This window comes from Meleagris gallopavo, chromosome 9 (assembly GCF_000146605.3).
Source record: "Meleagris gallopavo isolate NT-WF06-2002-E0010 breed Aviagen turkey brand Nicholas breeding stock chromosome 9, Turkey_5.1, whole genome shotgun sequence".
NCBI classification, from domain to species: Eukaryota; Metazoa; Chordata; class Aves; order Galliformes; family Phasianidae; genus Meleagris; species Meleagris gallopavo.
Genome location: NC_015019.2, coordinates 13,544,860 through 13,559,715, shown reverse-complemented (window position 1 = coordinate 13,559,715; position 14,856 = coordinate 13,544,860). Strand labels below are relative to the sequence as shown.

Sequence of the window (14,856 nt, the reverse complement as noted above, 5' to 3'; positions counted from 1 at the left end):
TAGTTGCACAAGGGCATGGAGAGAACTACCATGTTTTTGGGGGTTGTTCTTGAATCATACAAGACACAACATGAGTGCTTATGAAAAATATTTTAAATAATAAAAAAAACTACTAAAAATCGCTGCCTACTACTTTACTCGGGGTATTTGTTCTTGTGATGATTTACTGAGCGTCCCAGATTATCAGCCAACTCTCTACAAATAATCTAGGAGAAAAGCCCTGTAAACAAGCAGTACTGATTCCAGAGCTGTTTTTAAAAAGTAATGTCTAGCACATTCTGCTTTTAAAATAAATCCAGCTACATTAAATGAAGTTATTTCCCTTTTAAACTATATATAGCTTAAAGTAGAACGGCCCCCACCCCCAAAAAAATACTTCAGATAAATTTGCATTGATATTGTTAGACAACAAGGAACATATTGCTACATTTACACTTATCTGTAAAACTGTGAAATCTACACAAAAATAACACTATTCCATATTGCCACAAATGTCACTTTGTAAGCCCTTGCATAAGAGATCTTACAGATGAGAGTTGGTGAATCCAGCTACAGTGGTTTAAAATATTGCCACCTCCCCTGTTTATGACATTTCTCTTCTGGAGTTGCTCTGTTTATTCTTTCCCTTTTTAGGTCTGAAAAAGCACAACACATGCCTCAACAGCTTGTACTTGCAGCCCAACACAGAGATTTAAACTACTGTTGAGTTACCAACTGCACCAACTGAGGTGGCAAACACAATTGTTTCTGCTGCCTCTGCCAGAGGAGCAGAGCCGAACACCGTATGCTTACAGCTTCTTGCTTCAGTGCACCGCAGTGCCACAATTACTTGCTACAATGGTGCTGGTTAATGATGGACTGACTTAAATGCTACAATGGTGCTGGTTAATGATGGACCGACTTAAATGCTGCTGGTCGTAGCTGAGCTGCAGCTCCTCTCAGTGATACGAGTGGTGCACTGTGCTCCCTGCACCTGATGAGTAAGCTGATCTGTGCATTAATCCCCCCACCACTAAACTATAAGCTTGGCAACTAGTGGTTCTAAGTGAGTCAAAACAGGCCAAGGGCAGCCTGCGTAGAATCACAGATGGAAAAAATCATAATATTAAACAACATGCTTTGTCTATTCTACTCATTAGGCTTGTGATTTTGTGGTTGGGATGTTGAACTAAATATACTAAACAGAACACTTTTGTTTTGTTCTGTGCTGGTATGCCATTGCTTCAAACAAAATCATGGAGCTGGAAGAATGTACGTGCTATACAGAAGTTCTGTGTCTTGGAAAAATACATCCCTTATTCACTGAGGTGTACAGAAGGTCTCACTTAACTCCAACAGCTACTCGTGCCCTAAGTTATCACCATATGTTTTATATATTCTTCCTGAAAATAAGATAGCAAGAAAATTGGGGTGCTGCATTTGTAAATTTAAGTTGGATTCCCTAAACCCTTCCTCCCAAATGTAACCCTCAGAACAGCATGTTTTCCTTAGCAATAGCAATTCCCCTGTAATCAGGTTCCTACTAGAAAGCAGAATTTCAAACAGTCAGTGGGACAAAGTCTTTTTCCTTACCCAAAACAACACTGAGTAAGGAACAGATTCTTCTGAAGTGAAAATACGGTTTTCTGAGAAATGCTGTCTTCTGCCAAGTCTAAACAAACACTGCTAAGTAATGGCCAGCATTTTAGATGTGACAAAAGCGAGAACTAAGAAGAAAATCTCAGCTCTTTTGTCTTCTAAGAGTACATTAACAATAATGAGAAGCCCAGTATTTTCATGTCTGAAATAGAAGAACTGGGTTTTAATTATGGAAATATGGAGTCGAGTCTAGCTCACACCCAATCCAGCTGCACTAAGGAGGAAAGAATTCCCAAAGAAATAAGTACACAGAAGTGATGGTAACATACCCAACCAACATACTAAAAATGAATATTGTATTTCTGTGAGTCCCTACAAGTCAACAAAAGATAGGAAGAATAATGGTGTTGGACAAAGGTCTCTAACTACCAAATCTATGAGCTGTATTAATAATAGTGCTTGTTATCCCCAAAGAGAGAAAAGAAACCTCATGGGTTATCAGTCAATACCTCCTTATGACACAGGATTCATAAAATCCTTAGTTCTCAAAGCATGGAATAAACAGCTAGAGCTCAGCAGTTTCTTTGTACTGCATGGTTATAAAATTATGCTGTTTTACAGGGCTTCCTATTGACACCTGCTCTTTTACCATACAACTACAATTTTATAGGTGGAACATCTGCGACCCGTTCTCTTAACATTTTGGCTCTGACCTGCAGATGAGCCCTCATGAGCACATTGTATTAAACAAGCGTTACAACGGGCACACAATATACAACAGAGTCTGAGCATGAAATAAAGCACTGCACTTATGTCTTCCTTCCTAGAATACCTGATGCAGTCAAGCCGGCGTGCCACCTGTCAGATCAGCTCCCCACTTTGCATGCCCAGCACCTGGTAGGAGATGAAGCCCCTACTCTGCAGGAGGGAAAAGCCCCAGCGCCTGTTCGGAGAGCTGAACAGCTCAGGGCACTGCACGGCCTCCAGAGCAGCAGCCCCACAGAGCACCAACTGCTCAAACACAACGTGACAATGGCAAGTAATCCCCCTTAATAACAGCCCCTTGAGATCCGCTGCAGCCAATGAGCAAATTGTAAAACTGCAGAGCTGATATGCTGCAAGGATTTCTCAGTTATGAAACAAAATATATATACTCCCTGGTATACATGTAGCAAGCTACTTAGCAGCCCTTTCTTCCTTGCTTAGTGCCTGTAATCCCTACTGTATTTAATGCAAGGCAGCTATTATTGCAGATATTCTCAGAAGTCTGTATTCCTGTTGTGAAAAGAAAGAAAATATTAGTAATACATACAGGAAAGCTTACTGTTAACATCTGAAACAACCACTTACCAGGAAATGAACTTATCGCACTAAAACCAAACCAACAGGGCTTATCTGAGTATCCCCGGGATGCATACCTGGTTAGCTTTATGGTTTTCCTGAATTCATTAGTAATCGGAGCTTTGTAGCCTCCTTTCCTCAATAAGGAATCTATGGTTTGAATGTGGTCCCATCCTGTTGAATTTCACAGTGGTAAAAATTCATGAGCATTACTGCAGTAGGAATAGATGTTGCAAAAACACAGCACAATACGTAGTGATACTGGTAACACAACTGCTCTCCTGAAGTTATGTATGAAACATGGGGCATTCTCCTGTGCAGGAGATAGCTGTGGGAAAGATGCTGAGCAGCGTTTCATCAGGCATAAAGCTTGCTCTACCAGCAATGCATTTTTATCTTCTGGTTGAAATACTGGACCCACTATATCCAGGTGACTGACAATGACAAACAAAATTGCAATTTTCTGAGTCGTTCAGATCACTAATCACATCTGATCATACATCCTAAATGGCTCTGGCAGCATGGAAAGCTTCATTTCTGTATGAAAGAAAATTCAAAATATTTATTAACTGAATGGGTGGAGAGAACTTCAGGCATTAGTGTTCTCCATAAATATCACTGTAAAGTTAAGAGTGATATTTTAAATTTCAGAACATCTCTGATATGTAGCACGCTGGTTAGTTTAAAAAAGTGACAGCAAAAATTCAGATTCACTACTGTTCTCAATAAAGTCATGCTATTCAAAACTCCTACACGTCGATTTTAAAAAGCCCACTATTTCTAAAATAGACATCTTACTTCCCAAAGATGCAATTAAGTTTGTCACACTGCATTTTTAAAACAGAAAAAAAAAAAACAATTTTGGTAAATTTTAAGAGTCAGGCTGTAATGCATAGTCTACCACAAATAAGAAATTTAACCCCTCCCCCAATTCCTGAATTTAAAAAAATACTGAAAAAAAAACCACACGTAAGTGATCACCAAAGGTCTTAACAAAAGAAGCCTTTGGTAACTGGCCAACCTTAGATAGCAAAAGGGAAAGAACTGCCTTGGAAGGCATCTGAGCTTTCAAGTGAGCATTGGGAAACCAAATTATCTATTATCTGTTAATGAAGGTATCACTGCTATTACTTAGTGCATCAGAAAGAAAATGAAGTGGCAATGCAAAATTCAAAAGGCTGAGACACACTTTTAAGCCTCAAAGAGAAAAACTTCAGTTGGGCTCAACAAATAGCTGTTCAGCAAAAGCTACTGTATATGTAAGTTTCTTGATTCACAAACTGAAGTCTGTCCTATTGAAAGGGCCACTTCAGTAACCTTATTTTGGACTTCCAGTATGAAAATAATCCTTTCCCACCATCCAAAAACCCAGAAGCCACTGTTCATAACAGGAATTAAACACTAGAAGCAAATACCTAATGAGAAAAGGCACCATTGCAAAACTGGGAATAAATCAGCTATTAAAATCATTGTCCAGACAGCTTGTATATTAACAGCTTTTGTATGTCTAACATCACAGGGTAACAATTACATGAAAATTAACAGCTTTTGGCAAATAAGTGAAGTGAGGTAGCAGCACTGTACCACCCCTCCACAATTTATTTCCTTACACCTTCACTATGGTTAGGATTTGCTTCAGAACAGCTACAATTTACTGAGTCCCTGCAAGGGGATTGAGACAGACACGTAACTGGCATTTTATAGAAGAGTCTTTTCTTACAATTAAATATTGCTCCATCATCTGACATCAGTGCAAGGTCAAATACTGCATTTTAGATTTATAGGTATGTTTAAATTCTTCACCAGATCATATGAAATAAAGCTCAACAATGACCTTGCTCCTTTGCAACCTCCGGTAAGTAGGTGGCGGTGCGTTTTGATCCTTTTTCATTGATGAATTCTATTCTAATGCCATGTACACCCACCTGCAAGAAATTGGCAGTTTTATTAGCACATTAAAAAAAAAAGATACAAGAGACTTCTAACATGATAAAGGTCGACTTGTGAACCTTTTGATGGTTAAAATGCCATTTTGCAAACAGTTGCAGAAGACGTTCAAAACAAATGCCATCTTTCTGGAAAACAAACAAACAAACAAAGAAACAAACAAACAAAAACCAGCTGAGGTTCAAAAGCAGCTGCTGACAAAATTCCTGGGCCACCAGTCACTGCCAATTGGATCCTGAAATCCTCAAAATTCCTGCTCATGTACGAGGACAGCATTCAGCTTCCAGCTTCCCTTTCCATGCTACTAGAGCAATATGGCAGACTGCCATTAGAGAAACTAAAACTACTCATCTGAAGGCAGTAGGAGTATTTTATGCAGGAGTTACTAAAAAAGAAAGAGGCCAGGTACCTTTCCAGGGCATTATTTAAGAACTGCCAGTTTCAAGGTACAACAACAAGCTGCTTTGGAGTTCAAAACATTAATAACTGATATTTTTGTTTTCATGCACAAAATATGGAGATGTTATTTCTATTTAAATACAAAGTTCCCCACTTTACATGAGGAAATGAAGAGTTTACATTTTAAAGGCTATCACACACCCAGTATTTTCCATGGCATTTGTTTTTCAACTCAAAATTTAATAATAAATACTCTGACAATTTTTCCAGTGACAACTGCTTTTAACATAACCACGTGATAATGAAAAAACAACTGAGGGACATCTACAGAGCTCTTAATGACCACTTGTTCAATTAACATATTTGGTTATTTTAAGACTTTACTTTTTAAGGTCCGTGATTTTTATATATGACGTAATTACAAAGAAATGGGAGAAGTCTTGGCCACGGTCTCCACAAGCTTACAAAGGAAAAATTAATTAGAAGCTAACATATTGAATTTGCTGCCAATTTTAATGTATTTTATTACTTAACATTCACAAAATGGATATATAACCACTACAAAGTTCAAATCTGTATACTCAGATGATGTAATTATGAACTTAAGGAGCCTGAAAGTAAAAAGAAATAGTGTTAGAGGCTAAAATCTACTTAGTTTATTGCCAAGATGAGAACAGAGTGTGTTTCTGCAGCTGCAAGAACATTGCAAATGAAGTTCAGCACTTAAGTCCCAAAGATCTCATTCTAATAACACTCCTTTGCACATCTTTGCCCATGTCAATTTTGAAAGGCTTTTTTTTAGAACAGAAAAAGGCCAGTATCAAATTAAAAGAACATTTCAGATTGCTGTAAAATACAACCTGCCTCCAACCTCCTGAGAAGCATCGTGTCAACCCTCCACAGCTCAGCCTTCTGAAATCTCAACTCATCTATACCACAACGTGTGATTATTGCCATTAGATGAAGATGGGTGCTCAGTCGTGTCAGACTGTTACAGCCAAAAGCAGATCAGCCATATTTAAAAGGCAAGTACTAACAAGCAGACCGTGGAAGGAATTTCATGAAGCCTTTCCATGGGGTCACTGTCAGCTATTAAGCTTATACCAATCTGCTCTTACTGGGCAATTCTCAGCAAAGTCACCAAGTCATTTTTAGGCACCATGCTAGGAGAATGCTGACAGTTTGATTTGCAAACTACCAGAAAACAACGCTTTGTTGACCTTACTCCCATTCCTGAATAAAAGAAAATATGAAAGAAAAATTCATCCATAAATCCACCAGTTTGGTGGTGTCTTCTCAAAACATGTCCCATCAACACAAACTATTTTTATTACTGTACACAGGAAAATAGACAACCTGTTGAGCTGAAACGGGACCTATCGATGAAGCACAAATCACCAAATTTGCCAAATAAACCTCATTGGTAAATAGGTTATGTGACACGGAAACAAATGCTACTATAGGCAATTAATCAAATTCACTTGGAAAAATGAATGTTAGCCTTACAACAGCAACATCACATTAACTATCTATGCATTTGGCTGACTTTTAAGTGTTTATATATTCAGTTGCACAAGCTCTAAACTGGAATACTGATTAAAATTTCTCTAAAATTGCCCCAAATATTCCTAGGATGGGAGGTAAGGGCTTGTTTGGAAGAATTCGCAGGAATTTACTGAAGGTTTAAAAACCCTTGAATTAAATATGAGAGAACAAGTTAACAAATGAACAATGCAAGGACTATTGTATTTTTGACCCTTCCATTCTTCCTCCATAAACCAGGACTCTCCAATGAGAAGAATCATGAGATTCTGGAAAGTAAATCACAACTGTACAGAATTACTTTTCTCCATTAAGCTTGTTTACAGAACAGATGAGGAATCGAGGATTCTGCATAAGACACAAAGAGGGCACTGAAAGTAAAATCCTCCATTATTTCAAACAAATTTGAACGTTATGACTTAAGTCATAAGACCACCATTCTGTGGTGCCTTCTATCACTGTAACAACAAATGACATTTCTATTCAATTCACATTTGTTATGCGTGGGCCCAACAGGAAACTTCTTTTGCTATTAAGAATTCCTAAATATCTAGTAGGGCTAAGCCACTATTGTGGGGAAGTCATTGTTACATGAAAGTGCTCTTAATTTGTGGGGTGTCTCTGGAACTGTAACACATCCAGTAGCATATACAACAACTTCAAAAAAGATTTCCATCTGTTCAAATATAGACTAAAAGTACAACACAACAATCATCCTGGCTGAGATGAGAAGTTGATCTTAAGTCCAGTAATTTACTTTTTAGCAAGCATCTAAAACCAAGTAATTTGAAAAAGAACATAAGAACACAGAATAACACTTTGTCCAGTACACCTTCCCAGAAATAACTCTAAAAGCTTCTTAATCTATGGCTTTTATGCTGCTGCTCTGAGAGAATGCATGCAGGTTTCCTAGAACCGGTCAAGTAAAACAGATTCTGCTCTATGCATAAGGAGCACAGGAAAACAAGAGCTGTCAGTTAGATGGCCTCACTGTATCAGGGCTTTGTGTCGTCCTGCAGGCCGCTTGCTCTGAAAGCAAAGGAAGACAAATGGAATCAGCTGTATTCCATTTTCCTGGCTCAGGCTTTCAAGGCAATGGCAGTTCTACCAAAATGGCATCTTGAATCATTACACTAAACAACCTGTAAAGAGTGCCAAACAGCAGCTATGCTGAATATATGCAGATGATTTAAACAGCGAGAGTTCTGCTACAGATGCTCATGGTTATCAAAGACATTTTCTTACAGGACACGCACAGTCCTTACCTCCCAGTCCATGTAGTCACATACATCTTCAAAGTTAGTGAGTAGAGACACTGAGCAGAAAAGCCGTGGCAGCTCATCCCTCGTCATTGGGGGGAAACGACTATCTTTAAGGGCACTGTTGAAGACAAAACAGAATTTCATACTTTTTTTTTTTTTAAATAAAGTTCAAAGACCTAATGACTCAATTGAAAAACATCATTAAAAAAAAAACCACCATCAAAACCCAACAACTGATGAAATGATGACCAGTTTGATAATCCAGTTGTCAGCATAACACACTGACCAACATCCCCAACCTTTTCCTTAGACATTTGCTTCAGATTTCTCGGCTGGCCAGTCAGGTGGAGCTCTGAGGGCCATTGCTTCCTGAGAGGATTCTGCTACTTACTAATGAACCACCAGAAAGTTACGGAAAAGGTTGAACAATAGCTGTTCTACCTGCAGTTTAGTAAATCCCTTTTGAAAAAGGTTGAACTGTACAATACAGAGAGGAAATTTTACAGCCTGCAAAAATCAAACACGTAATAGAGTAATCAAACTGTGGAATTTAATTCTTCAGTAAAAAAAAAAAAATTGATCAAACAATATTCTACCAAAAAAATATTCATGCTTACTGGCAAAGGTTAACAGAAAGGTAAAAACATCCAGGAGTTCTATGCTCGCAAACCTACAGGACTTGGAGGTGTTCTGCAAAGCAGAAGTAATGATTAGTAACATGGAAGCTTGCAAACAGCTACATTAATCCTCAGGCTAAGGAACCATTCTACAGATGAACATACACCTCATTGACAGAACTCAGTAACAGGAAAAACCTTCTCTGTGTGTTCCAGGACCCCTTGAAAAGCAAAGCATGAACAGACAGGAAGCAGTACCGCCAACAGGAACACCTAAGGACCTACTTGCATGAGTTTGGTTAAGAACCGGTTCAATTGGAAAAGGTTAAGGCAAGTCTGGTATCCCATCATTTCTTGTTTTCTCAGGATTTTAGATACAACATATGAATATAAACATGCTCACTTCCAACAAAAACAGTTATCTGCTAACTAAGCTTTTTGTTAAGTAAGGAGAGTCTATCACTAAGAGACTTGTTAAATAACTACCGAGTTCTTCACACGTTCCATACAACAACTTGATCATTCTTACTCCTTTTGCTTGGCCTACAGCCAGCGGCTGCTGTTGCCCAATACAATTACAGCCATGTCTATGGCCTTCAGCACATGGCTGATATCATCATTTTACGTTAAGAGTAGTCTAACTTCATTAAAGCTAACAAAAGCATTTAACCAGAAATAGCATTCCATCTTGAATGAATGCCATAAACTGAAGAATTAAAATAGAGCCCCTTCTTTTTTGGTGATGTGGGGAGGAAAGCAGGCTTTTTCTCAGACATGTTACAATCACAAAAATAAAAAGAACACAGCATTGGAATTAGTGGAGGCTCTTCTCCAAATTCTGACATTATGAAATTGATAAGAAATTCAGATTTTCATTATGGAGATACATTCATTGTAAAATTAGGAAAAGATGGTAGGTCTGTTCTAGCCAGTATTTTGGACTAATTCTAGGCAAGCCCAGTCAAATCTGCCACGGACAAGGAGAAAAGATGCTGGGACGATACGTGACTAACCAAGATAAATCTCTTATTTATGTAGGATAGTGCCAAACAGACATGTGAAGAACTGGGAACACTAACAGGATTTAAAGCATAATACCCATGATATTTGAGTAATGACTTTCACTTAAGATGTACCAAAGATGATCTTCTCCAAGATTCTGTTGATGGGATTTGCAAAGCCAGCTGTGCAACTGCAGGAAATCAGGCAGTTACCTTTCTCTGATACCTGATATTTCAGTCATTAGGGATCCACTTACATGGCCACAGCTGAAGAGAGACAGATGAAAATATGAGTGGCTAATTCAGCCTTCGTATTCCTCCACATAGGAAAAACACATCTAAGCATAAAGGGAGGGATACTCTGAACACATGGACAGCTCAAACCAGAAGTCCATCTTCCTTAGTATTAAACAGTAACCAGCAGCAGATGGCAAAAAGGAAAAATAGAAGAACACAATAAATACCCAGGGTGTGCTTGCCCGGAATGCTGTGGGAATCCAGCTGTTTAAAGCTTAGGAATTCAGAGCCAGAGATGGGATCTCCACGCTTAACAGTTCTCTGTGAGTTTATTTAAGAAGTGCATGCAAACACACTCTTGAAATTTCATCAGAAAACCCCAAACTTCTTTTGATATTTTGATTAACAAAAATGCAATCCAAACAGAATCTGATGCTGCTGCAAGTTTGCTTACATGCAAATTTCTCATTTCCCTGAGGGATTCTCTACCTCTATCATATAACCAATCTATTTGGATACGTCACCAAAAAGCATCCAAAGAGACAAACACCATTTCATTAACAAACTACAAGTTCAGCTACCTTATAAACAACAGCATGCATGAATGTGCCATCCTTGTTTAACCCCGTTTTTCATAATGTATGCAACAGTCTTACCATGCAAAACATTTCACCTATTGTAAGAATTTATACTCTTCAGAAAAACAGAAAAGGTGGTTTTTGTTGTTGTTGTTTTTTTTTTTTGGTCACAGCTTGATTCAAGCAGTTTATCCCGCACTCACTTCCCCTTCCTAAAGCTGCCAAAATGCATTTGTGAATTTCAACGTTCCGCAGCACAGGCTGGGTGCTGCAGGATCCCAACCACCACACAAGCTGAAGTCCAGGCAAAGTCCCACTCACTGAGGATCTGCTGTGCTGGCATTGCTAGACAGAGAGCCGTCCTTAATTTAATGTACTTGTAAGTTATACAGAAACAAACATCATACATGGCGTGTAAGCCACATCTCAAATGCAGTGATAATTAAACACAAAGTGGGTGACTTATGACGAATTTGAATACTGATAAAAAGCTGTGATACAAAAGCTTACTGTGAACACAGTGCAAGCTGAAAGGCAGACAAAGGCAGAAAGCCTCAGGCAAACACAGCCAACAAAGTAGTGAACTTTAGTGAAAGCAGAGCAGCACAGTACATAGTACACGCTATTAGTAAGCTTGACTGGCTAATTCCATTATTCGCTAATTTGAAACTGGCACAAGGCCTTGCTTTCACATAACTACCTCACAATACCTACAGCACTGCTTATCACATGATAGTGCCATTTTAGCCAGACCTGAGACAATCCCTTCAGAAGTGCTAGGTGCTTTTTTGGTCTGTATACCCTGCTGTGAACTTGATCCCTAATGCCTATAGCACTCTGGACATCTTTGCACATGTCCAGTATCAGCACTGCAGCTGCTGAAAACAAGTGAGCAATCTGCAGAGCAAACCCATCAGAGACTGGAATTCAAGTTTCTGATGCCACCACAACTGCTCTCTATAGAATATTATGCTCCTCCTTTCTTCATCTCCAGATCCCATGTTACAGTTTGTTTCTTTCATTCAGAACAGCTTTGTCCCTGCAAGTAAACCCAAAATTTAGCTGGAGAAACTTGCGCTCACAAACAATCAACAGAACAAACTGAAGGGAGAGGACAAGGAGAATGCATTTATTTGTCTACACAGACAATATTCTGTCTGCCTATGCTGAATGTATGAGACTGGAGGAGTCAGAAAGTTGTATCTGGTGACAGATTTAGGAAAACCAGCTTAAAACTGAACATTTGGTTAGCAGGAAATGTAGACCTTGTTAGACATGTTTCATTTCTGAATTCATCCCTAATCCTCAAGACTGCAATTATTCAGAATAAGTCTAGAATTTATTTCGGGGATATTTAGTAAGTCACCATCTACTGACTATTGTGATGACTTCAGCACAACAAGGGGATGGCATCCAGTAGAATTCCTCACGGGCAGCTGTCCACACTGAGAGCTTAGCTTTGTGCGAAGGTTAACAGACGGTCAGAAACGCCAGCAGATCTCAGCACTTACCCAGCATAAGAAAGTTTGCACGAGCTTTAACTTTTGTAGCTCCTGTTCTGTGGAAAAAGAATTTCAGTTTCTAGAGACAACAGTTTGGCACTTATTATACACTTCATACACTCTAAAAAAGATGTACATATGTAAATTCAGACTTTGACCTCACTTTTACTGTTAGCATGATTCACGGTGACCAATTTAAAGCAAGCACAGCAGAGAGACAAGAAAACATGTGCACACTTTCCTTAAACTTATTACTGGTCTGAGCTGCTTAGAATGAAGTGTCTACGTAACTGTGTGTAGGCATTCTTCATTAGCAGAAGAGACTTTGTTGCATTTAGTTGCCAGAAGTGTTACTAGATCATGACTTTACTATCTTATTCAATGCCAAATTCTTCTGCTATTCTTCTGTTAGAAATGCAAAAGAATTCCATTGGAGCAAAGACAGGTAATACCAGGTATCAGGTTTAAAAAAATAAACTCCACATTTTTTTCTTTTAAGCTTAGAATAAAGGAGAGGTAAGTGGAAATAATTAGTAAAGTAAGTTGAAAAACTAAGCAGAGTTCAACTTAAAAGAAAAGAAGCAGCTTTAAAGGAAAAAAAAACACTATTAAAAAAAACCAAACAAACATTTTCTACAGCATCTGCTCTTTATTTCCTAATGCCCAGGATGAATTTACGTATCCTGTTGCTGACTAACTAGAAGTATTTGGTTGTGAGGAGTTGAAAAGAAGCAGTGCCAAGCAGGGGGAATTTTAGCTGGCCAATAAAATGACATTAGTTTTTCCACATGGGGTTCTGCTTCATGTTAAAAGCATAGCAGGCAAAGTCAAAATTGAATCCTGTTCAAAGAACACTATTTTTAGACACAACATGCATGCACACACAGCATTTCTCATTAAATACACTTGATTTATGAAGTCCTGGGTGTCCTACTAAGACAGACCTAATGCCAGCCAAGAAAACACAAAGTACTCTCAACAACCACTTTTTCTTGGGCTGAGCTATGCAGTGCACATCACAGCTCCTGCTTAAATGAAGCTCATTTGCCCAGAAGCCCTCCAGAAATATGTTTTCACTAACTTCATGTTTCATGCTCCGCTCCTCTTTGTACTTGGGAATATAAAAAAAGGTTTGCGAACTCTTTAAAGACACTGAAAAGATGTAAAGATAAAGAAATAGTTTAAGCTATTTTGAGTTACAAATAGCAGCATGAAATTTAGTGACAATATAATTAAAGCTTATATTCCTTAGGTGTACACCTTGTTTCAGATACTCTCACAATACTTTACTAAAGCAGCAGTTTGAGCAGGTGAGCACAATTCACAACTGTGCTCTCCAGCTGTAATCTTCGTAGAGTATAAAATGCTAAAAGAGATAAATAATCAACCTCAATCTTCAAGAACCTCTGGTTCTTAATGTGATATGGCAGCCAAGCGGCAAACAGCAGGATAGAAATGGGAGAAATCAAACATAGAAATGGATCCGTTTGGAGGTGCATGAAAATCATCATGATTAAATGTAAAGCTTCTGTAAAGTTTCCTAGCACGTGGGCACTGCAAAAAGTGAAGAGGGATTTATGTGCAGACAAATGAAGGCATTAAATGAATTAAATACTTACTATTTTATTATTATATAATCATAGTAATAATTAAATTTCTCACCAAATTATTTTTGTGGGAAGACCCAGACTGGGTAGAGGTTAGCAAAAACTGGATTACAGTTGTGTAAATATTGGAAATTACTTTGGGAGCTTTAACATAACACAGAAGATGCAAAAGAAACAGTCAAATATTGGGCATGATGTAAGCAATAGGCTGCTTTTATAGGAAGTGTAAATGAGGCAGAGGCATGGAGTGACTCACGCCATTTAGGACGCTTACGCAGTAAATCAGAGACAGAACCAGGAACAGAATCCAAGTTCTGCGACTCCTAAAAATCCTTCTGTGACAACATTCACAATCTGTTCAGTCTACAGTATAGAGAAACCACTCCCAGGTTAATCAAAACAGAATGGATAAACTTAGGCTAATGAATTAAAACAAATCCATTAGTTTTTGAGTCCACTCTACTACTGATCATTTCTTCTTAATTAATCCAGTTTCCTATATAGAGCACAAAATAAAACTAACTATAACTTGTGGTATCTAAAGTAAACAAGTTTCCTGAATACAGTCACCACAGTGATGAACAACAGGTTCAAGACCATATTTTATGAACTACTGCACTCTCCCAGTACACAGTATGTTGGCACTATGTTTACACTGCAGGCAAACGATTTCATGAACTACCTGGTGAAAACCCTTTTCGTTCATTTCAGCAAGTGTCATTCTGTTATTCTTCATTCATCAAGAGGCATATGCTTAGCAGAGGTAACTTAGAAAATGCATTTTACAAATAAATGTTCCTGTGTTGATCAACTCAGCCCAAAGGGCCTCTTCAGTTAAAACATCCTGAAATGAACAGGTGGCAGGCTCACTGGATTTTAGATAACAGCAGTGAGTGACATTTAGTGACAGGATTTCAGAAAAAAATGCAGTATTCATAGTTTGTCTCACTGCAGTTACACAGAGAGTTACTTGACGTTAGTTGAGATTTTGGTTTTTTTTTTCTTGAGTAACTTCAATAAAGAAACTGAAGAACACTTATGCAAGTCACCAAAATCAGCTTTCCTGCCAGTCTCAGCAGCTTCCATGTCACAATATGCAATTATTTTTAAGCTAGAACAGGGCAGAGTACACTTGTCTTCAGAAAGAGGACTTAAGCTGGGAGAGATTTTGCAAATTTACATGGAGATTTCAAGGAGTGATTCAATCCAAATTACATTGTCTTTCTTTTTTCCTTTTTTTTTTTT

General features: G+C 38.2%; 1 protein-coding gene across 1 annotated transcript in view; it reads right to left on the bottom strand.

Moving 5' to 3' along the window:
• AMMECR1 (AMMECR nuclear protein 1) overlaps nucleotides 1-14,856 on the bottom strand; it is a 34,857-nt gene that overhangs the window by 853 nt on the left and 19,148 nt on the right. The window contains exons 3-5 of the mRNA XM_031554734.1: nucleotides 8,073-8,187; nucleotides 4,754-4,844; nucleotides 2,997-3,093 (exon numbers count right to left, since the gene is read on the bottom strand). Coding sequence (XP_031410594.1) covers nucleotides 2,997-3,093; nucleotides 4,754-4,844; nucleotides 8,073-8,187 — 303 coding nt within the window. The remainder of the gene's footprint in view (nucleotides 1-2,996; nucleotides 3,094-4,753; nucleotides 4,845-8,072; nucleotides 8,188-14,856) is intronic.